Source organism: Mustela nivalis, assembly GCF_964662115.1.
Source record: "Mustela nivalis genome assembly, chromosome: 18".
Classification (NCBI taxonomy): Eukaryota; Metazoa; Chordata; class Mammalia; order Carnivora; family Mustelidae; genus Mustela; species Mustela nivalis.
This window is the reverse complement of record NC_139037.1, coordinates 17,870,053-17,894,618: the sequence shown is the minus strand read 5'-3', so window position 1 is coordinate 17,894,618 and position 24,566 is coordinate 17,870,053. Positions and strand designations below refer to the sequence as shown.

The window sequence follows — 24,566 nt, the reverse complement described above, 5'->3', positions numbered from 1 at the left end:
CAGCCCCACTCCAAAGGCGGAGCATGGCCTCCTCCTGAGGGCCGAGGCCTGGAGGTGGGGCTCAGGTCATCCCAGGCCAAGGCTCCCCTGGCTCTCTTGGCTCTCTGCTCTGGCAGCAGAGGGGGCTGCGGAGCTGGAGAGGGCAGGCAGCCCGCTTCAGACTTGGTGGGGGGGTGGAGAAGTGAGGGTGTGTGTGGGGGGCTCTGCCACTGACCTGTAAGACAGTGCCACAAAGAAGCAGCAGTAGAGCTCCAAGCAGTCACCCATGCGGGGACAGGGTGAAGATCGGGGAAGGCCCAGGCAGAGTCAGGTGGCAATAACCACAACATTCCTCCAGCCTGTCACCAGTGAAGAACTCAGGGTATGGGGGAGTGGATGAGGCCTGGGGGGAGGGGCACCACTGAAGGGTCAGAGACGAGGTGGAGGCTGCTGCCCTCAACAGGTACTAAGCCCAGGCCTGGCCCCAGCGTTTGGGTGGCCCACGGTAGGTCCCTGTCCTGGGACAGTATTTTGAGCACTTAAGGCTGAAGCTGTCCACAGAGGTGGGCAGTGACCCTAAATACTGAGAGAATAAAGGGAAAGGGGTAGCCCAGGCCTCAGCTCAGAGGGCCAGCCACGCAGGGAGCTCTCACAAGGCCCTCCAGGAAGGCGGCAGGAGGAAAAAGTCACTATTCCTGTCCTGGCCTGACCCCCACGCCCCCTGCTTGCTGCACCCTCCCCCAACAACCACCCAGCCCAGCGCCCTGCTGCGACCTCTGCTCTCCTGGGCTTGGCGCCAGGCAGCTGCCCTCTCTCCGCCCCCAAACTGGCTGGGTCAGCGACAGGATGTGCACTGAGAAGAGACAGCAACCCCCTCCCCCTTCTCCAACTGAGGGCTTCAGGCCAGGCCCATGTGTAGCTACAAGCCAAGAAGCCCAAATGGCCAGCCTTCTGCCCCTGACCTGACAGAGCTGGCAGAGCAGAGGGAGCGCAGAGAAAGCTCGCTAGAGCTCTGTGCCTTGGCCTCCAGCCTGAGCCTGCATCCCCTCCACCCTGGACAGCATCCCTCGTGCCCAGTGCCTCCAGCATTTCATGTAGCATGGTACCACAGGGCTACCTGTCCCTGCCCACAGCCCTCTGCCTGCACTCCATCCAGCCCCACTCCAGCCATCCTGTTCCCCAAGACAGCCACAAAGACCCCTGCCCCCACCCAGAAGATGCTTTTCTACATTCTCACAACCCTTTGGACAAGGACAAGGAGAAGAACATACCTCTTAGGCCTACGTTATCCTATCGATCCCACAACCACCAGCATCAGCAACGCCAATGGCCAAAGAAGTAAGAGAAAGTACAGGCACTCGGCCCTGTCACACCACTGGGCAGATGAGCTCTATGTCCCCATTTCCAGGGTGTCTGTGCCCTGGCACAACACTCACCATCTAGTCTTGTCTTTTCAAAGGGATCCCCACAAGCCAGTTTTCTTTTTCTAAACCTCCCCACTCCTTGTGTCCACAACTCAGGGTATCTGTTTTTGTCGGGGATGGGCCAGGGTCAGGGCCCAAGGGAGGAGCTGGTACTCCTCAGAGTCCTGGCCGGGACTCAGAGGAGAGCCCTGTGGGAGGACTCTACCGTCCAGCGTTGCCGTTACCCCTCCAACGATGTGGAACAGGCCAGCTATGATTCACGTTTCAGCCCTAACAGCAGATGTGGGGGCCAGTGGTAGCAGCCCCTAGCTACCCCCAGCTTCTCCCGCTAGAAGTTCTGGCAGGGCACCAAGGAAAATGCTGAGCCAATTAAGGGTCACTTATGATCACATATCCCCAGCCCCCTCCAGGGGCCCATTCTAACCCAGGCGAGGCCAGCCTTGGATAATCCCATGCCAGGCCCTCTCCCTCTCCCTGAATCAATGACAAGGTTCCTGCAGAAGCAGCCCCTACTTTTCTCCCTAGCCCAGTGAGAGCCAGAATCATCTTTCCTGGGAGAAAAGGGGCAGAGGAGGCCTGGTAGAGATGGTGCTGGCTAGGCTGTTTGCTTCTCCCCCAAAGCCAAGGCCTTCAGCAGGCAGGGAAATCCTCCTCCTCCTCGCCTGGCTTCAGCAGCTGCCTCCCTGCCCCCAGAAAGCCACTCCACCAGTCCTCCCCTCATTTGGCCTCAAAAAGAGAGAATGAGGTTCCAGCTGGTCAGCGTCTCCCTCCAGAGGAAGACAGCTGGGGAGTGGACAGGCGGCTGCCCGCCAGGCCAAAGAGGCCCTTGCAGAGTGGGAGTGGGGAGTCTGTATTCCTCTTCCCTGAGGCCCTCCCTCACCCTGAGCCTTTAGGACTCGCTTGGGCCCACAGAAGTCTCGAGTTGGGGTTTAGGAAGCCCCTTCTTCCAAGAAGTCTTCAGAGCCCCTAGCCAAGAGCAGTCCCTCTGCTGTGCCCTTTGGCGCCACCTGCTGGAGAAGCGTGGCTTGCTTCCCTGCTGTCCTCTTGGCCCTGGGGGGCAGGCCCCAATGACTAGGTACCTCAGCCAGTCTGTCCATCCCAGGGCTCCCAGCAGAGGTTGCTCATAAACAGTATCTGTGCTCTATCACATCAGAGTCCTGCAGAGCCCTGCCCAGGGCAGAAAATGAACAGAGATATCAAGTTCTGGCCTCAGCAAACTACCAGTCAAGCCTCAGTTTCCCCTCTGCCATCAGGATAAGTGAAGTGCGGCCCACAGCAGAACTGGTGAGGCCCCCACCTTATCATTAAAATCCTGCCCCTTCCCAGAGGTGCAGTTGGGTCTTCCTGCTTCACCTAAGCCTTCTGGGCTTGGAAGTGCTCCTGCGGGCTCTCCCTCAGTCTCCAGAAAAGAGTGTCACTGTTGGCTCTCCCTAAAGGCAGGAGCCAGATCTAATGCAGGACCCAGAAACCATGGTAGGTCTAGAGAGCCCCAGCAGTACAGACCCTGCTGGGACCCAAAAACAGTGGTTGTGGAAAGAGAGGGCTAGAGGGCCAGGATAGGGAGGCCTAAGGTAACCTGATACCTCTGTGGCCCATGGTGCAAAATGTTCTGGGGAGAATGGCAGGTATGCTGAAAGGCCCACCGGGAACTTGAGGCCACTGTCCTGGGACAAAGCCTCCATCCAGCTACCCACACCAGCTGGTGGCACTGAAGTCCCTAGTACATAAGAAAGACTGGACCTCACCTCTCCCCCGATGGTGCAGCTTACCATGCCCAGGCTCTTCTGCCAATGGGTACCTGGCTGCTGCTCATGGGGAACAGCGCCCTCCAAGGAGGCTCACTCATCTAAAGACAAAAGCCTCTGAGGCCCACCTGAGACTCCCCAGAGACCAGACTCACCTCCCAAAAGCAAACCCCCCAGCTATCCTTTCGGGGCCCACTCTCCTATGGGAAGCCATCACGGAATGGCCCAGATCAAGATTTCCCCCGCCCCTGATGCCAAAAAAACCCTGAAAGAGGCTCCATCCCAAGTCACAAAGCAAGTTAATTGCTGGGCCTGGAAAGGACCCTTGGTACAGTGACATATTACCTTTATTGCCATGAAGCTGAGCTAAATTGTTTCAAGACCAGGTGACTGACAACAGCCTACTTCACGGATTCTCACTAGCTCAAGGCCTGTCTGTCCCACGCCAGGCTGCTGCTGCTCTCACCACCCATTCTTCTGAACAGTCTCTCTAACCCCACCTGATCCTAGAGTCCTCTTAGTGCTGGGAAACCTCCTGTGACCCCGGATCCATGTGTAGCAGCTGCCCACGAGCCTCTCCAGGAGCTGTCTGCACCACCACTGGCACCCATCCCACTGCATTCATCCGTCCCCCTCCCTCCTGGCGCCAGGCCTAGCCCAGAGCTGATAGTGGTCATGTGTGTTGGCTAAAGGCTGGCTGCGTTCTACAAAACCACTGGATGCTGTCTTTCACCATGGGAGGGCAGAAAAGGCCTTGACCACCTTCTTTTTGCACACTTTCAGTGACAAGGATGCCATCACCTCTTGGGGAAATCCTGGTCCAGCCATCCAGGGAGAACTGAGTGAATCTCTTGTGTGGTCCCAACCTCCACCCCAGCTGGGCCAGCTCGGTCTGTGGGAAGTGATGGCACTGTTCCGTCAAGTACTCACGCTCAGGACGGAGCCACTAACAGATGCCTCCCCTCCCTGGGAGAGCCACACTGTCCTCTCTGGTTACATTCCTCTGGATAGCCCTAGGATTTGAGACTCCATGCTCCAGCTACTCAGGACATACACGGTTCCCTCAGGCCAGAAGCCCCCTTCAATTATTGCTTTAAATACCTTCCCCTCAGCCACAGAGCCACCTCCTCAGAAAAGCCAGGTGCGAGTTCCCAGTATGGAGGAGCTGTGCTGGACGGGCCCTGGCTCCAATGGAAGGGACCCCTCTCTTGCCACAACACGGTGGAATGATCCAGAAAGGAAGAGGTGGAGGAGGTGGAATGGAGGACAAGAGCAGATGGGGAGACAGGAGTGAAATGGCAGAGATGCCGTGAGAGGGAAGAGACTGCAGGAGGGCGAGAGGGCCGCGGCTCCTGATGAGGCCCGGAAACCCTGCCACATAAAGGTCAGCGGTGACCTTGGTCAGCACCCCTGTGGTGAGTGAAGGGAGGGCTGGAAGCAGACTGGAGACATGGGGTGGGCAGGGGTCGGGGCAGGGCTGAGAGGACAGATAGTGAGTGTAAAAGCCGAGGCCCCAGGAGATGGGTTTTTCCGAGATCAGACGGGATCGGGCGCGTTCAGGGAGATATGGCCGTTGACAGGAGATGGGTTTTTAACACTGTGAGAGATCTGTGCTTTTTCAGGTGCTGATGGGAAGACTCTGGAAGGGGAAGGCGGCTGTACAGACAAGTGAGTACAGGTAAGTGGCCACTCAGGGTGCAAGGGGTAGGGTGAGGGCACTCAGGACTCTGGCAGAAGGATCCAAGAGAAGAGGGAAGCCTCTGCCTTTGAATCAGGGTTGGGGTCACAGATGTGGTGCCGGGAGGTGACTGGTTTCTACCATCTCCATGGAGGAGGAAGGTGGGCCATCTGCCCAGAGAGAAGGCTGGGGGCAGGACAGGGGTGTGTGCAAGATGGTGAGGTGCTCTCCCAACCTTAGTGGGGGGCTGCAGGGTGCTGGGTAGGGAAGGCACACGGCCGGCTGGGCAAAGACAAGCCAACGCCAGCTGTGCTGGTGAGCAGCATGTCCGCTGGGCAGCAGGGATCACTGCCCAAGGCCGGCTTCCCCAGCTTTGCTCCAGGCTGTGGAGGTGGGGGAGGGCGCCTCCAGGCTGGAGGCTGCTGGGATTCCTCCAGGGCTGGGGGGCTGCCAGCCAGGGCGGGACCAGAAGACGGGCGGCCAAGAGAGCTGCGGATGCTGGCAGAAGAGTGCTCAAATGATGGACCAGGGAACCTCAGCTGGGGAGGGAGGAAAATGAAGACAGAAGAGGCAGCAGGGGAAGCAGCAAGGCCCAGTGTCCTGCTGAGTCCGGAACCCGCGTCCCACAAGGGACTGAGAGTGGGCTGGAGGGTCTGAAGACTGTGGGTAGGAGGGGGGGCCTGACTCAGCGACTCTGGGGTGGAATGGTTCCAGCAGTGACACGGCCTTGGGTAGCCATCGGTGGGGGCGGCTAAAGTGGAGAGCAGAGGAGCGGGTCACTGGAGACGACGAGGTCATAGAACGAGCAGCCACAGGCTCAGACAGACTGACACGTGGCTGCTGAGCTCTTCCTGAGTAAGGGCAGGAGTGAGGAGACGGGAAGACTTAAGCCACGATCACCCATGAATGGAAGGGGCGGGGAAGTGACGCCTGCCACACAATAGTGCTTGGCTGCTTTAAGCACGCTTGGTGCTCGCAGCCAACCTCCAGCAAAGAGCTGGCGGCTGTGCGGGCTCAGTCACGCTCAGAGCCCTCTCCAGTTTCATGGCCTGGCAGGCTACAACCAAGCCTCTAAGGGTATCCAGAAAGGCCAGGAGCTAGCTGCACAGGCAGGTGGCCAAGCGGGCAGTGGGATGGATGACAACTGCCCTCTGACCACTGGCATGGGTCAGGCCTCCTCCGGCCAGCCTCGCTGGCAAGGCCAGAACATCGTCAGGAAGCTGAAAGAGCCTTGTGCAAACAAGGTGAAGGCTGGGCTTTGGCAATAAATCCATTGCTTCCTGGTATGTCCCCAGCTCTGGCCTTGGAGCAAGGGATATGTAGGCCCAGGCGAGGGGTTGACTGGCACATGGGACGCTCCGGCGTGACCCCCAACTCAGCAACACAAGACCTGCCCCATCTCTGGCCTCCTGCCCCAGAAGGACCAAGTAGCCTGTACCTTGACCAGAGCCAGGGAGGTGTAATTACAGGCCCAGCCAGGATAGCAAGGAGGCCCCCAGAAAGGAGGCCTGTGGCCAGGAAAGAGGCTATTTCCCAGCCTCGGCAGGTTCCCTGAGCCCTTCAGGGGTCCCAGCCTGTGGCATCCACCCAAGGAGGGAGCCCTTCTGGCTGCCACCCGTCCTTGAGCAAGTGGATCTTGAATAAGTGGCTGCTCTTTGCCGGGGGTGGGAAGCAGGACAGGCAGGAAGCACCAAGGTGGGCAGGTGTGCCAGGTCCCAAGGAGGAGAGTAGGAGCACCAAAATCAGGGAATGGTCAAAGCTCGACAGCACCCAGAACAGTATATGGAAATGCTTCCCCACAACACACACTCACACTCCACTAATGCTTCCCCACAACACACACTCACACTCCACTAACACAGCACAATCATTTAAACTAGCCACAAGGGGCACCTGGGTGGCTCAGTGGGTTAAAGCCTCTGCCTTCAGCTCAGGTCATGATCTCAGGGTCCTGGGATCGAGCCCCGCATCAGGCTCTCTGCTCATTGGGGAGCCTGCTTCCTCCTTTCTCTCTGCCTGCCTCTCTGCCTACATGTGATCTCTGTCTGTCAAATAAATAAATAAAATCTTTAAAAAAAAAAAATAAAAAAAAATAAACTAGCCACAAATCTCACCTCTGGGGCCACCTCTTTGTTCACCAGGCCCTGGCTCGTGGCTCATGGGATATCCTGGCAGAAGGAGTGTCTCTATCTCCCTATTTCTTTCTTTCTTTCTTTTTAAAAAGATTTTATTTATTTATTTGACAGACAAAGAACACAAGTAGGCAGAGAGGCAGGCAGAGAAAGAGACGGGGAGCCTATGGGGCTCGATCCCAGGACCCTGAGATCATGACCTGAGCCGAAGGCAGAGGCTTTAACCCACTGAGCCACCCAGATGCCCCTCTATCTCTCTGTTTCCACTGGCAAGCAGGCATACCTGGCTCAACCAAGTGCCCCCGCCCCCCACCTGCAGGTCTCAGTGGCCTTTCCTCTGCTCAGCTTCTCCAGGGACTTAATGGAAACAAGGCTACACCCAAGGGATTTACAGTGGAGAAGCCAGGCAGTCAAGGGTCATAAGCATGAGGATCTGGGGATCTGGGGAACTGGGAAAGGCCGCCAGGTGTTCATCCTTCCCCCTCTCCCTAAGACCCAAGGCCATGGACAGAGAAGATGGAGAATGGGCCTCAGCCCAGACGGGGCCAGAGGGCCTGAATCGTCCATTTCAAGGACCTGGCTCTCGAGAGCTCTGCCCATCCCCTTACTCCTGATCCCAGGACGGGAAGTGGGGACCTAGCGAGTATTCAGTGCGGATGCTGCAGGGTGAGGCAGGAAAAGTGCTCCCATCATCCCTGGTCTCCCCACCTCAACCTCTGTAATGCCAGGGTTACAGGGAAAAGGGCTTCCTAACACTACAGTATGGGACACCGTTGCCTGCCCTCCAGATTCCCAGGCAGCAGTGAAGTGGCTGGTGGCAGCCTAGAGGCCCAGGGTTACCCAATGACCAGCCTGGTCACACAGCCCAGGAAGACGACAGGCAGCTGGCCTGAGCCCATGCTAGGCCAGCTGCGGCAGGTGCAGCAACCCTGCCCAGTGGGAGGGGAAGGCCCTGTAGGGCACACTTACGTAATGAAGTCCAGGAAGCTGGCGAGTGGCTCATAGGCGTGGTTCCTCATGTGGCGGAACTCCACCACCATCTTCTCCTTAAGCCGGTCATCAATAACTGACACTGTCAGCGGTGAGGCCTCGTTGGCCAAGAAGTTGCCGTAGTCAGTGCTCTGCAGGTGCAGCTTTAGGTCTGAAAGCCAAGGCAGGGGGTGCAGGGGTGAATGCTGGCCAGGCTGAGCCTCCCCAGGATGCCAAGACGCCATCCCCACCCGGACTCTAGGCCCCAGTCCCTCCCCTGGAGTTGTGACCTGCTGCTATCCTGACCTCCCGTCCCTACCTTCAACTCCCTGTTGGCCCGGGGCCTACTCTGGGGCAGTCAGGCCAAGGCTCCAGAGATATCCCAGACCCTTGGGCCCCAAAGTCCAAGTACAAGTAGCACAACTGTGCCTCCAAATGACAAGAAGCCCTGGGAAAACCCAACAACCCAAGTTGCTATTCAAAACCCATTGCCTTTGAGGCCCTTCTGTATGGTGGGCTCTGGGATGGCCAGAATCTAGAGCAGGCAAAGATGCGGGCTCTGCCCTCCAGAGCCTCAGGGGTAGAAGAGCAAGCCAACACGCCCCGGGGCAGAAATGATCCTATAAAATAAAGTAGGCAGGAGTAGAGTGGACAGCGAGATAGGACTGAGAGGATGAGAGAACATGCCAGGCGAGGCCACAGAACATACAAACGCCAAGAGCCAACAGGATGGACTGAGTGACAAGTGACCTGGAGGGCAAATGAGTACCATGGCGGGTAGGGGGGGATGATGCTGGGAGGGAAGACTGGCCTTGCTATAGGAGTGGCTAGAGGCAGACAGGCCAATACTCCAAGCTCTTCTGAACAATTAGGGGGATGGGGCCAGGGAAAAAGGGTCAAGAGGACAAGCAGTAGGGCCCCAGTTGGGAAGGTCAGGTAAGACCCAGTAGGATCATAGCAACAACCTAACAGTTGTCTGGCTTTTTGTCACCCCCACCCCACCCCCCACACACGGTCTCTTCTCCACCAGCAGCCAGACTGATCGTGACACAAGGCAGAGCCCGTCACTCATCTGCATGTCCTCACGTAAGGGCCTTCCCTGTCCCTCTGCCTAGAAAGCGATGCTCTCTACTCAGACACCCCCTCTTCAAAGACCTCTCACCCTGTCCCTTCACTTGTGCTGCCCCTCTTTGTAACACTTGTTCCACCCGTCACAGGACCCGTGAGAGCAGGGATCTGAGGTCATGGCAGTGTCCTAGGGCCTAGAATTGTTCTGGCGTATTTTCATGCTCAATAAATAACTGGGGAATGGACAAAAATCTGGGGGAAGTGTCGGTGAGGACAGCAGGTGGGTTTAATCCTGGATTTTGAGATGGGGGACACTGCAGCAGTGACAGCAGTACCAAGGACAGTGGCTGGGAAGGTACCCGTGCGTGCGTACCTATATGAAGGCCCAACAGCCAAGGCTGGCTTCTGCTGTAAGGGACGCTGTGTTTTCCGTCCCCTGGAGAGGTTGCCCAGAGGAGGACAGAAAGGGTCCTAGTCGTGATCATTTCCACAAGCCCCCGATCAAGCTTCCCTGAGTTTGTGGGCCTGGAGGGCCATGCTACCCAGGGCCATGCTACCCAGGGCCATGCTACCCAGGGCTGCTTCGGAGGAAGGCTTACTGTGGCACCTAATCCCCCTTGAAGCCCCTAACCCTGCACCCCATCTAGAGAAGAACATTCCCAGCCTGGAGTCAGGTGTGCTAAAGGAGAGACAAAAGAATTCGTGCGAGGGAGGGAGGGGCACGCACGCCGCGGCGTGAAATGCCTTCTCCCTGCAACTCTGCGAGGCACCCGCATGGCCACCAGCCCCCATGTCCCCTACGGCTCCCAGGCCCTCAGCGAGTGCACTTGGACCTCATGAGGCCTGCAGGAGACCTTCACATCTGCTCCTCTTGCCATCGCCCTGCCACTCACACCTCCTTCTCTCCACAGCCACACAGAAGTGGGACAGAACCGATGGCAACGCGAGGCGGGAAGAATAACCAGCCCCTGCTCTACCCCACCGACCTTACTGCCTTTGGCTCAGCAGGTACACACACTCCTGTGTCCTCACCCCAGGCCATCTGCCATGAGTCCCTGCCCTGGGTTCCATTCTTCCTCATCCCTACCATGGTCTGGCCAAGGCCCACCTATGCTTAGAATAAGGTATGGGTGACAGAATGTGTTTTGCCTAGAGGCACTCAAGTTGTTGCAATGCTTTATTACCCATTTGGCTGTCAAAGGAAAATTCTTAACTGGAACTGATGGTTAGAACTGAAGGCTGCTGGAAAAGTATATCACCATGTTTTCCTGCCACTAGTATTGGGCTTTATGTGCCAGATTTTAACCAACCTGACCCTGGAAAAAGCACACCATTCTTTTTAAAAGAAACATGGTTTACTTGTACACAACTGATCAGTTTTGAGAGATCATTAATGTCCTCAAAGTGGTTTCTGTGGGTATAAAACAGGGAGCATATGAACTGATCCCTCTTACTATAGTACTGAAGTTAATTCCACTTAATTTATCAAGTCATATTTGTGCCTTGATTCTATATACTTGTATCTCTCATACACTGTGAGTCTTGAAAGACAGAGTGGGCAGGGGGTTCCGGCCAGGGCACAGTGGGTGCTCAAATCCGCACCAGGGGAAGCTGCAGAGCGGACAGCAGCTGGAAGCCGGGGCTGGAATGCAGTGTTCTAGGTCAGACTGTCTAGTGCGGTAGCTGCCAGACCAAACCTGTTTGTTGATGCACCGAGCCACTGCGGACAGCAGAGAACCCATCGCAGGCGTTAAGATTCCTTCTCCTCCAGCTCACAGCTGGGCGTGGAGGCCAGGCCATAGGTACAGGGCAAAACCCATCCCCTTAGCAGGGCCCCTCATACCAGTGACCCCACTATTCTCGGCGACAGCAAGTCCAGGCCCAGGCCCCAGGCCAGCCTCTTGCCTCCTACCCTCCAAAGCATGGGCTGCTGGAGGCTTCCCTAAATGCTGTCCCCCTGGCCTCGGCTCTCCCGCAGTGTGCCCTGCCTCTGCCTTTCTGAACAGGGCTTCTCTTCGGCGGGAAGACACGCTCAACAGCTTCCGCACTGCCAAGTACCGTCTCTGCCCTCCAGCTCCCACGGACTCTCGGTCCAACACACTGGACAAGTGGGGGTCAGCATCCCGACACCAGGGGAAACCCAGGCCCACCCTAACTGCAAACAGAGGGGTCCCTGCAGTGTACTCAGCCTCGTGCCAGGGCAACCTGTGTGCTGGACCTCCCAGCCATGCCTGTTTCGCAGACTTAGAAAACATCAATCAGAAGGAACATGAAACTTATCCAGAGTCCTAGTCAGGTGTAGAGGGGCCGTGATATGGACCAAACCTGGTGGATTCTGCCATCTCCAATTCTGGCCTCCCCTTCCTCCCCCACCCGGTACATCCGTGAGCAGATTCTCCCATGGCCGTTAGCCCAGGGGGGGGGCCTTTCAGATATGGACCCAACCACTTAGACAGACTCTAGTCCCAGAAGAGCTGGCAGGGGGCAGAGGAGTGAGAGTAGCCAGGGCATGCCCTGTCCATGACCTTGGAGGCAGCCTGAACACTTGCTGCCTACCTGACATCATGCCTCAGCAAACCTCTCTCGTCTCACCTGTGACTACGTGTATTCCTAGAGAAGCCAGGAACACGTGCGTGTGTGAAGGGGGCAAAGCTGAGGGGTGGGCTCTTCTTTGCATGCTCCCACCCGTGGGGCTCAGCACAGGCCTGACAGCAAACCCCCCTGTGCCTTGGCCGCTGCGTTCTGCTGACACTGCATCTGGGGAAGCCACGGCTCCCAGCACTGCTGGAGCACAGACGGCGGGGTGGTTTCTGCTGGCTTTTGTCAGATCCGAGCAAGCCCGGGAGACTCTACTGAGAATCCTGCCCAAGGCCCAAGGAGTCTTCCTTACCAGGAAACTCATTTTTAAAGTCCCCCAGGGATGATGTCAAAGGGCCGTTCCAGACCACTTTCCCTGGCCAAGCCCTGTGTCTCCCTTCCACCCAGGGAGAGGGGACAGCCTGCCAGCCATGAGGGCGACTTGGAGGCAGGCAGGCTAGCTGATCCCTTTGCCTGGACCACACAGGACTTCTGAACCAGTTCTGACCCTGTCTGAACAAACTGGTGCCTAGGACCAGTTATGGGCAGCCCCAAGCCCTTTAGACAGTCCTCAGGGCAGGGAGGAAGCCTGCTAGAACAGCCCCCTACCCCCCCAGCCCCCCACCCCCATCTCCCCCGCCCCCCTAGCAGCTTCCTGCTCTCTCTGAGGGATGCAGAGGAGGGGGTGTGACTGGGGGTGGGATCTAAACGCAGGAGGAGAGGCCTGGAACTTGTTGAGAACATCGTGGGAGACCCAGCCACCCAGCCCTGGCCCAGCCCCCAAGGGCAGCCAAGGACGCCAGGGGCTCTGGGAAGGCAGGGGCTAGTTCTGCTCTGCGCTTTGAGCTCAGCAGCCTGACAGCCTCGGTGACAGCCCCTGAGAGCCCCAGACGGGCCTGGGCTGAGGCATGAGCAGTGTTCTGGTTAGCACACACTCAGGGGACCGCTCTGGTCTACCCACAAGCCCAGCTGTCTACCCCAAATCCTCCCATCCGTGGCCTAGCACCAGGAATGTCTGGCCAGCTTGGGAGCTCTCACAGCAAAAGACTTCCTCAGAGGCGGATTTCTCATGTCCAAGAGGATGCTGCTGCTAGCAGGAAGTTCTCTCTGCAGTCTGACCTAAACCCCTCCTCAGAGGAAGCCCACCAACTCAGTTTCCCAGTGCCTCCAGCCTCCCCTGAGGGCTCTGGGCTTGCTTCCCAGCACCCCTCCCCCAACCCAGGACCTTCCCTACCTCCTCTGTTTCCTAGGGTCACTAGTCCCAATATTACAGTGACTCTTCCCACAACTCCCATCTTCCGGTGCCACTCAGGCCTCCTTGCTACCACAGTGCCCTTTTGCTGGCCTCCTGCCCCACGTTTTGGCTCCCTGCTCCCAAGTCTAGTCTCACACCATCACTCGAGTAAAGTCGTCCACCTCCAGGGTGTTGTTGTTACCTTTACTCTGTGGCCTCTGTGACCCCAGAGCTCGAGGCCTGCCTCCTCCCCACAGTCTGTGAGGCCCCATGCCCTCAACCCTAGCACTACCTCAGCCTTAGTCGGCAACTCTCTGCTCTGCTGGTCCCATGCTCTCCCTGGGGCGACCTGCCTATGAAATCTGGCCCAAGCAAGTGCTTCAGGGAAATCTACCCGATGCCCCAGGGGAAAAGCCCCAGAAGTGCAGGAAATGGGGCTGCTTTCTCAGCCAGAGAGGCCTCTGCCCTCCCCGTTTCATGGGCCGCCACTGTCCGCCTTGAGTTTGCCCGTGGCAAAGATCACTGCGGGCTGCTGCAGGCTTCTGTAAAGCTCTCTGAAGGCCCCGGCAGACTGCAGCCCCACCCACACTGCACGGCGCTCCGGCCAGGTTCACCGGGTACACCAGAATGGAGCCCACTCCACGGCTTCCCCTGCCTCTTCACCACCGCCCCACCCGCCTCCCCCTCAGCCCACGCCTTCAAGGCCAGGACCCCTCAGCTGCAGAGCCCTGGCCCCAGCCGGCACCTCGGATTACCAATCAGCCCCTGATTAGCAAGAGGGCTTGGGGACGCCTGGCCCAACCAGCACTCTCCTCTCTGGGTGGGACAAAGTGTGGGCTTGGCAGCCAGTCCCAGCCAGGCCTTGAGAGGTGGCAGCTGGGCAGTCCTATTCCCCATCCACTTCCTGAAACCCTTCCCAGATCCTGCCAGCGCCGAAAGTGATCTTTCAGCCCCACCAGGACTCCCAGGGGCAGGCAGCACGTGGCCCTTCCAGCCCCTGAGCCCCAGGAGCTCCTCCCCAAGGGCCCCAGGGAGACAGGAAGGGAGGGTCTTGGCCTGTGCCAGGAGGTTGGGCCCACACTGCCCCAGGGGCCCAGCAGGCACAGAGGCAGCTCCTGGCACAGTACACTAGGCGGGGCGGCCCCCTGCTCTAGACTCACCCATGGCCTCATGGCCCACAGAGGGGTCCTGCTGGCCAGCTGGCCACGGCACAGTGTGAGAGGACAGTGTGTTCCCAGACTTCACTTCTGCTTTTCCAGAGGTCACTCAACGATGCTCTCCTGGGGAGCTCAGGGGTTTTCAGGAATTGAGGCCCACTGAGTAAAACCAGATGTGCAAATCTGCTCCCTAGAGCCCAGCATGCCCACCCTTCCACTCCCTTCAAGGCTGGTGGGGCCCCCTGGAGCTTGTCACACCATGCCCCTGCGCCCTGGTGAGGGGTCTCCTCTGAAGACACTGAACTGGCTTCTGCCTCCAGTGCTTGCTCTGCCCCAGAGGCTCTCTAAAGCTGCAACTTCCAGGGGCTCCAAGCAGGCAAACTCAGACAGATGGACAGATGGCCAGGCTGGTGGCCCAACGGAGCCACAGCCCCGCCTCAGCAAATGTGCTATGCCTGAACCTCCTCCCCAGGCTCTGGGGGTGGCTGGGACCTCTCTTCATATCAGCTCCAAAGCAGATGTGTGCACTGGCTGGCTCTGCAGGGTCAGAGCGCCACATCTGGAACTCCCAGTGTGGGAGCCACAGCATGGAAACCGTTAACCCTGGTGTACCTGCAGCATAGACTAAGCATCATTTTCACCCCCAGACCTCTGTCAGGGCCCAACACAGGCCCCCTGTGAACCTCACATAACACCGACCAACTAACCCTGAGTTCCAGCTCATCCTGTCAAATGCTCCCTCAGGTGCCGCCTGCCGACCCCCTTCTAGAACCTCCTCACTGCCCACCCCTCCAACTGAGATGCCCCTGGTCTCCTGCCCTGGCCAACACAGATCAACCTATCATCCATCAGCTGGAGCGTGCCTCAGCCCCTCCCCCTGCCCTACTCTACTGCCCAATTTTGCCAGATCACTGGTTTTGGACATTGTTCCTTAGGTGTCTGAGTGGGGCAGGGCAGTGAGAACCTGAGCTTTGGAGTCACAGTGAGCAGGCTCCAAATCCTACCTCACAGCTTGACTCTGAGCAGCTTGTGCCCATGGATCCCTCTACACCCAGGCTCCTGGCTGGTCACCGGGAGAAAGGCTGTGCGGTGCCAGCCTTCCAGGGCACCGGTGACAGACATTGAGCAGAGGCAGTGCTAGAACTGAGCATAGTACACCACAGTCCATCTCTCTGGGCAGAGAGGATCCCACCCGGAGCTTCTTAACTAAGCCCCTCAGCGCCAGTCAGGTGGGATGCGTTCTTGACCCTAGCCTAGTCCTCAGGCAGCCCTACTTGGTACTCTGAAGGGTGCCCCTACCCTTCTTCCCCATGGTCTGTCCCAACCCTTTCCATCTGGCATGTCCTCCTCCTCACTGTAAAAGTCATGGGGGGCCTTGTGCAGCAGTCTGCACACATGCAAACACAGTCTGCTATCTCCTAGGCTCAATATCTGGGCCTCCTGTTGCCAAGCCTCTGTCCCGCTTCACCTACCGGCAAGATACTACAGAGCTTTGGGCAGCCCCGCGGACACGGACAGAGCCTAGGACCCAAGCCTGCACCACCCACCACACCCTGAACTGCTGTCCTGGGGGCCCAGGGGGCAGGCAGGAGGTGGTGCGGCCAAGGGCAGCTCCTGCTCCGTGGGAAGCCCCCAGGCTGGCGGGCCAGCAGTCTCGGGAAGAACCTGGAGTCCGCTGCTGGCATGGCCACATTCAAGTTACTGGGTTTCAGCCGGCGTGCGGCAGAGCGCCTGCAGGGAAAGGACAGAGAGTTCTCCTTCCTTGGTCCCTGAACCAGCATTTTGTTTCATGCTGGAGGCCTTTCAGTGAGGTGAGGCATTTGCAGCGGGGGATGGAACCGACCCACAGAGGAGGTCTGGCTGGCACGGGGGCCCACAGCACCATTTGCCAGCATACCAGATACAGGGATCAAATGGGAGTGTCACTCTCGACGTCCTGGAGGCAACAGGGTGTCCAGCCCAGGTTTACTCCCCTTCTCTCTGCTCTGAGACAAGTGGCAGGTGGTGGCAGACACACATTTAATTGCCCTCATGCTCTCAGGAACACCTCGTCCCTGCAGCTGGGAGAATGAAAGCATCCCTCATATCCCATGAGGAAGTCAACCTATCCGAGAGTCAGAAAGGTGCCAGGCAGGCGACAGTCCCCTGTGCCAAAGGGAGGGGCAGAACTGGTTACTGCTGCACCCAGGGCAAGTTCCAAGAAACTCTCCTCTGACTGAGCGGAGAGCCGCCCGGAGATCCCCTCACCAGAACATCCCCACCCAGGCCCTAAGGCTCCATGGGATGGCCCGGCCCAGGAGACACCGGGCTTAGAAGGCAGCTTCCCCGTGTTTCCCTGCCACAGCCCAGCCTGAGAACCAAGCCGCCCGGCCTCGCCCTGGGAGGCCGGGGCCACGCCTCAGCTGCTGCCCTGCACTTTGACCTTGAGCCAGGTCTTTCTTGCCACCACAGTTACAGAACCCACAGGTGGGAGTGGATGTGGGGCTGCACGAAAGAGAGCTTTTCATTTCACCGAAGCTGTGAAGTTTGCCTGGGTGCGAGTGAGAGAGGTCCAGGGGGCCGACAGAGCCGGGTGCCAGGCAGCCCCGACAGGGCCAGCTGTGGCGGTCGGCCTGCTCAGATGCCGGCCCACGCCCATGTTTGCTTGTCGGGCCCACCCGCCTGCAAGGCCGAGCCATCCCGCCAGCCATCCCGCCAGCCCTCGATGCTGGGCTTCTATTCTACACGCAGAGACCTCTGGAGGAAGGACAAGAGGGAAAGCTGGAGCTCACCTGGATGAGGAAAAGGTAGTTTTAGGACCCCCTGCAGCGACTGTTCATGGTGAGATGAAGCCAGGTCAGGCCTGATCCTGGCTGGAGCACGCTGCCAGCTCCACAAGACCTCGAGCCAAAGCTATGCAAATACTCATTTTGCTTAGAATTGGGCCCTATGGCTGGGCTCACTGGATCAAGTCTCATTTGGGGTTATGTCCATGCTGCTTTTAACACAAAGCCTCATTTACTGCAGCTTCTAGAAACTGGACTGAGCAGCCCAGGCCAGAAGCAGAGTTGACGCATCCCATACCCATGACCAACAGAGCCCAGAGGCTCGGGCCAGGCAGGAAGTGGCAGAAGCAGTAAGCATCCAGGCTGATCCTATATAGTAGTACCCTCAGACCCCTTTACGCAGCCTGCTCAAGGGCCTGGCAAGACGCTTATAGGGGAAGCAGTAACATGCCCGACTGAGCATGAGAAGTTCTGTGGACTTGGGCCAGGCCCTGGGATAGGTGGTCACCCACTCAGGGAGCCTCACAGGAGAGGCTAGATCCCAGTGATGGAAGCCAATGGAGAAACGGGTGACAGTGAGACATGGAGACTGAGCCAGGCCTGAAGGGTATTATCCCAGGACCCTCACTTCCCCATGTCTTGCCCCATGGTATCTGCCTTGGAGCCTACAGAGGTAAGTGGGTGGGGAGGATGGGTGAGCTACTAGCCACGCCCCGGCTGCTTAGGGCTCTGTGTGCTAGGTCATGTGCATGTGGTGCAGCTCTTCTGTATTCCTCCACTCCCAATCCTTTAATCTCTAAGCCGGATACCATGTGGCAAGGCCTGGGGGAACGGTGAGGGGCCCCCAAAGCAAGGTCTCTTTCACCTGACCCCCACTCCCTGAATCGGGGGCCAGGCACACAGAAGCATAGTTCAGGCGTCCTTCAGGGAACATATGCAGGGATAAGGAGGAAACAAGCAAAGACTGTAAGCTGACTGGATAGGAGGAGCCGACACAGGTGTCAGGAGATTGTAAGCAAGCCCTTGACCCTCACCTGGACCCAATCTCCCAGGTAAAATAAGAGGGTTGGATAAAGCTACCTCCAGGAGTCTGGCTGGCTCTGATGTTCTCTACCCTAGTCAGGCCTCAGTCATACTACCTCTCCACAACTCAGCCCCTAAGGGCCATTCCAGGGATCAGGGTGAGTCTAGAGGCCTGGGTACTCATGGAGCAGCCTCGGCAGAACGGACAGCAGGTGCAGGGGAGGCCCCGGTTGTGGAGCCTCTGAGCAGCCAGCAGATCAAGGGAAGGCAAGAAAGGCTGAGTTGCAACAGTGAGGACACCAAGATAATTCCTCAGAGGGGAAAGTCCCATCCACCAGCCACTTGCAAAGCCTCAAGCTGAGGTTAAAGCCTGAAAAAACTGCCGCCTGAGTAGCCAAGGAGAGACAAGGTCTGGGCAAGTGCCCAGGGCCAGGCCAGAGTTGGCCAGGAAAGCAGTGTCCAGCACCCAGTCAGGGCTGTTCCTCCACACACCTTTCTTCCCTGCCACAATCTGCCCACCGCTCCTCGGGACCACTCAAGTTCCTGGGGGGGCAGCCCCAGTCCAGGCCCTCAAGCTACAGGGTGCTGGATGCAGACAGGCAGAGCGCATGTCAGGCTACAGAAAAGCAGCCACACCTACTAAGTGGCCCTTCAGAGTCTTGATCTTCCGGCCTCTAAAACAGGAGGAAGGCCAGTGCAGAACAGATTAGAAAAGAAAAAAAAAAAAAAAAAGCTTCTAAGTTTAAGTGTTAGATGAGGGAAGGTCAATGGAAAGGTCCCCCAAATTGGGGTGCAGAGTGGAAGAGATTGTCAGTCACCTGCTAGCAACTCCTTTCCAGCAGGACTGTGTGGACCTGCAGTGCCTGCAGAGTTTGGGGTGCCTACTTTGGACCTTTGCCAGAGTCACCCTACCCACGTGCACCTGTATGTGTCCCCGAGAGCACTGAAGGAGACTGGGAGAAAAGAAGTCTGTCCGAGGATGAATTTTCCCTCTCCTGGAGGGACCAGGGTTGCAGAACACGAGTGGGCACCACGAGGGGAACAGTGGTACCTCTGGGAACCTGGGAAGTAGGGCCCTGACCCCTCGGCAGCCTCAACGTCCTGCTTGGAGCCCCTCAGACCCCAGGTTCACGGCTCGTACACTGTGCTGCAGCCACTGCTCCAACACAGAGCCACCAGCACGGCCCAGGTAAGGGGAAATGAGGACCCAGATAGCGGGAAAAGAGGACAGCCCGAGGGGGAAGGCAGGAGCAGGGAGCACTCAGCACGAAGGTGGAGAGCCTCAGAGAACGGCCCCGGCCTTCTCCTTCCCAACCCAGGAAGCTGGGGCACAGGGAGGTGAGGACAGGAAGAGATGGACAGACAGGAGACACTGAGCCTGGAGTCCTACTTAATCTGAGAAGGCCAACTGGGGCTTGGGTGAGGGAGGTAGGGCCCAGGACGGAGTCCCAAGAGACAGTGGCCACAAGCAGATGCTGTGCAGAGAAGGAGAGGCAGCCTGGCTGACTCGCTAGCTCAGCCACACATCCCTCCCCTGCTCTCTGGCAGCCGAGCGGTCGTGGCACACCCCCTGGTGGCCACAGGGAGGATGGCTTTGTAAAGGGCGAGGGGATCCACTCTTCTTCCTCTCAACACATCCCTCCAATCTAATCAGACTTCTGGTTCCTATCCACCCCCCCACCCCACCCCTACCCCCGCCCCCAGGCAGTGATCCCTGGGGAAGGAGGCTGCAGGCACCGGCAAAGCCGCACAGGAATGTGTCATAAAGAACAAGGAATAGGCCCGAGATAGACATGAGTCTGGGAAAGCCAGAATGGAGACAAGGTGGGCCTGACTCCCGGTCACAAGGGACTGGTCTGTCTTGCATCACTGAAGACAGGACCTTCTAAGTAGCAAGACTGGAGAGCGTGCAGAGGAAGCCTGGGGATCCTCAGTCCCCTACACTCTTGTTTCCCAGCTCAACCAGCCAAACTCTCCCAAGTCTCCAAATCCCTTCATCCAGCTTTCCACCACACCCCCACCCGCCTCTACTGCCTAATGCCAGATCTAAAAAAAGCAGGTGCTACCTTACCGGCTGGCTCAGTCAGTAGCACACTTGATTCCTGATCTGCAGGTTGTGAGTTTGAGTCCCATGCCGGGTGCAGTGATTACTTAAAAATCAAACCTTTAGGGACGGATGCCTGGGTGGCTGAGGTTATGGCTCATGTCATGATTCCAGGGTCCTGGGAGCGAGCCCCAAGATGGGCTCCCGGCTCAGCGGGGAGCCTGCGTCTCCCTCTCTCTCTGCCCCTCCTCCCATCCCCACCCCGCATGCTTGTGCGCGCACACACACATTCTCTCTTACAAATAAAATCTTTAAGCTTTTAAAAAGGATTTTACTTTTTTTTTTTTGACAGAGAGGGAGAGAGAGAGAGAGCATGTGCAAGGGCCCTGGGATCAGGACTTGAACCGAAAGCAGCTGCTTAACCAACTGAGGCCACCCAGTCACCCCTAAATAAAATCTTTTTTAAAAAAATCTTTAGGGGCAGCTGGGTGGCTCAGCCTGTTAAGCATCAGACTCTTTTTTTTTTTTTTAGATTTTTGTTTGTTTGTTTATTTATTTGACAGACAGAGATCACAAGTAGGCAGAGAGGCAGGCAGAGAGAGAGGAAGGGAAGCAGGCTCCCTGCTAAGCAGAGAGCCCAATTGGGGGGTGGTGGGGGGGAGCTCGATCCAAGGACCCTGAGATCATGACCTGAGCCGAAGGCAGAGACTTTAACCCACTGAGCCATCCAGGTGCCCCAAGCATCTGACTCTTGATCTCAGCCCAGGTCTTGATCTCTGGGTCGTGAGTTCAAGCCCCATGTTGGGTTCCATGCTGGGCGTGGAGCCTACTTAAAAAATAATAATAATAATTAAATCAAAAGTTTTCAGGGTGCCTGGGTGGCTCTGTTGGTTGAGCGACTGCCTTCAGCTCAGGTCATGATCCCTGACTTGTAGGATCGAGTCCCGGCATCGGGTTCCCGGCTCCTTGGGGAGTCTGCTTCTCCCTCTGACCTTCTCTTCTCTCATGCTCTCTCTCACTCATTCTCTCTCAAATAAATAAAATCTTTAAAAAAAAAAAAAGTTTTCAAAAAGCAAGTGCTTAATAACCCAGAAACAGAATAATCTATGACATGGCACAGCCCTCCAGGATCAGGGCCTCCCCTGTACACCAAAGCCTAGTACTCTGCCAGGACCAATACTGAGTCATGATCATCTAGTCATATGAATATCTACTGAGCCTTCACTCTTGCTAGGCACTGTGTTGCTGAATGTTCACAGCCTGAAAATGATTTCATTTCTCAGGAGGGCAAACAAGCTCCGAAGTATGAAATCACATGCTTAGCCTCACACAGCTAGCCAGAAAGGAAGCCATCTGCCTGAGACATCTGCCTGATGTCCCCCACCCCCAACCGGAACTCAATGAAGGTCCTGGTGACCTAGGAGGACCCCGAGGCTCCTGACTCTGAGCAGGCACAGGTAATTTACAGGAGAGGTCACTGTTTCATGTCCTCACACCTATTTGTTCTGGAAGCAGACCCTCTAACAAGTTGCAGTGTTGTCGGACTGCTGGGCCCAAAGCCCAAGAACAACTACAAGTTAGAACAAGGGTGTGGGGTGCTGTAGCAGGCACCCTGGCTCTGGAGGGTGGGCGAGTGGGCAGTCTGACAGGGGGCCAGGAGCCCAAACCATCCCAAGCAGACTTGGGCCCTCAGGAACTTCATAGTTCCTTCCATGCGAAGTCAACCTGCCCTGATATGGGACAAGCTCTCCTGGGCTCAGTGTGTGTCACTAAGAAAGCAGGAAAGGGAGATCAACACATTCCAGAGGGCTTCCCTGCAACATATTTAGGATGTTGGGGCCTTTCCTTCTCTACCATCCAGAAATCCTGGCCATCCAGAAAGTCTCTCTTCGAGGGTCCTCGGTGGCTCCCATTTGCCTATGCCAAGGCCACTGCAAAAGGCCCTACCTAGGCTTGGGTACAGACATGGGTTCCACCGCAGGAACCAAGCCCAAGAAATCACTGAGTAAAATCCAAGAAAAAGTGTGTTATCACCCAGCAGAGCAAGTTCTGACATGACCTCTGGGGCAGGGCTTGTGAAACAGGGGCTATCACGTCCTATGCTAAAGTATATACCAGCACAAGATGTAATCAGGAAAGGAAAAGCAAGAAGGGCTGGAGGGGAGGTGAAGAAGAAAAGAGAAAGAAGGCAGGTGAGAGGTGAGCAGGTGAGCTACACCTGGACAGGAGCCCTGAGGTTCTGGCCTGGTCACCAGCCAGAGGTGTCCAGCCCCGGCCTGGGCCCTCAAATATCCCCTGGGCTCTGAGTCTTCAGGTGTCAAGAGAAGGGACTTGAAGAATCAGACCGGCCCCCGCATCTGGAAGGCACGTGTCCAGGGTCACCAGCAGAGGTCTCATCCGGGATGGCCCGTTGGGTGTAAATAGCTTCTCTGCATATCTATATGTTCTAATTTCCCTTATTTTACATATCTTTATCAGATGTCTTAAATTATAAACTATTTGTTCACTGCAATAAATCCAAAGAGTACATAAAATAAAAAAGGCACATATTCCCCTCCTCCAAACTCTTCAATTCCTTCCTCCAGAGGCTGCTATTCTAGACCACGTGGTGTCTGTGCTTCCAAACACTTTTTCAGGTACAAAGAATATTCTTCTAAAATGGGAACATATCAACAATATACTTTTAAATCAGTCCTTATAGAACTTCATGCTTTGGAACACTTGCAGAGTGCTCCACGGTAAAGACAGACTATGGTTTATTTAACCTGCCCCTGTTGATGAATATTCTATTGGTTCTAACGGGCTGCGGTTATGAACAAGGCTGATGGGAACATCTCCATATAAGCGATCTTGTGCTAATCTAGAAGGACACAGTCCTCTAAGCGGGGCTACGAGGACACGGCGTATATACACATGCAAGGTTTTAACAAGGTGTCCCCCAAACGGTCCATACTGAGTCACCCTTCCACCAACCTTCCTTTTTGGAATTAAAAATTATATATACGTATAGTCAAAATGAAACCAAACCACCCCCATGCCCAGTCATGCAGGAGAACTCAAGGAAGGGATCAGTGGGGAGTCCCTGGCTGACTGCTCTCCCTGCACCACTTGCCAACGCAGGCTCCGTGCCAGGTGTCCTCGTCAGACCACGCTTGTGTCTTGGTCTGTCTTGGCCTGTCCTCCTGGCAGGACTGGGCTTCTAAGGGAGACTTGGCCTGGCTGCGAGCTTACAGACAGTCGAGTGTGGGCTGACACGCTGCCAACCAGTCAGCCTGCTGATGACTTCCAGACTGGTATCTTCAGTGCTACTTCCCCTGAGCTCTGGGCCCACAAAGCGGCCTCCCTCAGACACCCCGACTCAGCACATCGGAGCCAGAACACCTCTTCGGTCAACCCATTCATACCCCCGCTGCTCCTCATCTCAGAAGTCCTCCCAGCACCTATCCTTTCATTCATGAAGTCAGAAGCCTGATTGCTAATCCCTCTCATCCCCACACCGAATAAAAATTGGCCCAACCTTGTGGGTCTCACCCCCTCAGCTGGTGCCTGATCCCAGTCCTTCATCTCCCCTCATGGTACTTCTGCCCCGATTCGGCCATGTTTTCTCACGTGGAGAGCCGGAAGAGCCGCCCGCCTCCACCATGGCTCTGCCTAAAGCCAGCCTCCAGAGCCTCAGACCAAGTTTCTTTTTTTTTTTTTTTTAAAGATTTTATTTATTTATTTGACAGAGAGAAATCACAAGTAGATGGAGAGGCAGGCAGAGAGAAAGAGAGAGGGAAGCAGGCTCCTTGCTGAGCAGAGAGCCTGATGCGGGACTCGATCCCAGGACCCTGAGATCCTGACCTGAGCTGAAGGCAGCAGCTTAACCCACTGAGCCACCCAGGTGCCCTCAGACCAAGTTTCTGACTGCGTCCTCCTTCCACCCCTGTTCCCTTCACAACCCCCCCCCCCACCCTATCTACTAAGGGACCAAGTCCAAGCTGGCTCGGGACAGCAAGACCTCTCTCCTGCCCCTCTCAAGCCTCCTCCTCCACTCTGGAGCCTCCGCCTCTTGGGGAGCAGCAGCAAGTTGGAGAGGAACAATCAAGGTATGGGGTGGCCATGGTCACCACCAATGACCCCTGTCCCCTCATCCATCACTGGGTACCAGGGTTTTCGTCACTCGGTGACACCATTGCCCAGGGCAGCCAGGCCAACATGGATCCTGAAACACCAAGGAGGAAACTGCAGGTGTGTCTGGGGCCAGGCTCTCAGAGCTCAGAATCAAGGTCTTTGTTCTCTTGGATTCACGATGCAAACTTCTCCAGGTTATTACCTCTGCACACCCTTCTCCCAATGCCCCCAAGCTCTTCTCTCTCTTGCTTCTGGCCAGTGGACTCTCAGGTCTGTGTTATCTCTTCTTTCAGAATACAGCCGACTCTGAGGAATTCTGCACTGAGCTAAGCTCGTCTTTCTGTCCAAGCCATGGCCCTCTAACTTCACCAAATCAACAGAGCCGCCTGTGACCAACAAAATGCAATACAGGAAATATTTCCAGGCAAGACTATATACAGAAACTCTTAGACATTTCCCACACACTGGCCACAAGCTAACCCTAAGAATCTCTCCCTTCCCGTCTTTTTTTTTTTTTTAATCATAAAATTCATCCCTCCTGAGCTGTGTCCAAGGCACTCAAAGTCTTTCATGAACAAGCCTGATGGACCTGCCCACACTCAGCTCCTGCACACATTGACACGTGTTCTGTTCTCTCTTCCCAGTTCCTGAAGCTCCT

General features: G+C 56.5%; 1 protein-coding gene across 1 annotated transcript in view; it reads right to left on the bottom strand.

Moving 5' to 3' along the window:
• The window catches only part of ATP6V0D1 (ATPase H+ transporting V0 subunit d1), a 40,310-nt gene that overhangs the window by 6,910 nt on the left and 8,834 nt on the right, over positions 1-24,566 (bottom strand). Inside the window, exon 2 of the mRNA XM_082711927.1 lies at positions 7,928-8,099. Within this exon, the coding sequence (XP_082568053.1) occupies positions 7,928-8,099 (172 nt within the window). The remainder of the gene's footprint in view (positions 1-7,927; positions 8,100-24,566) is intronic.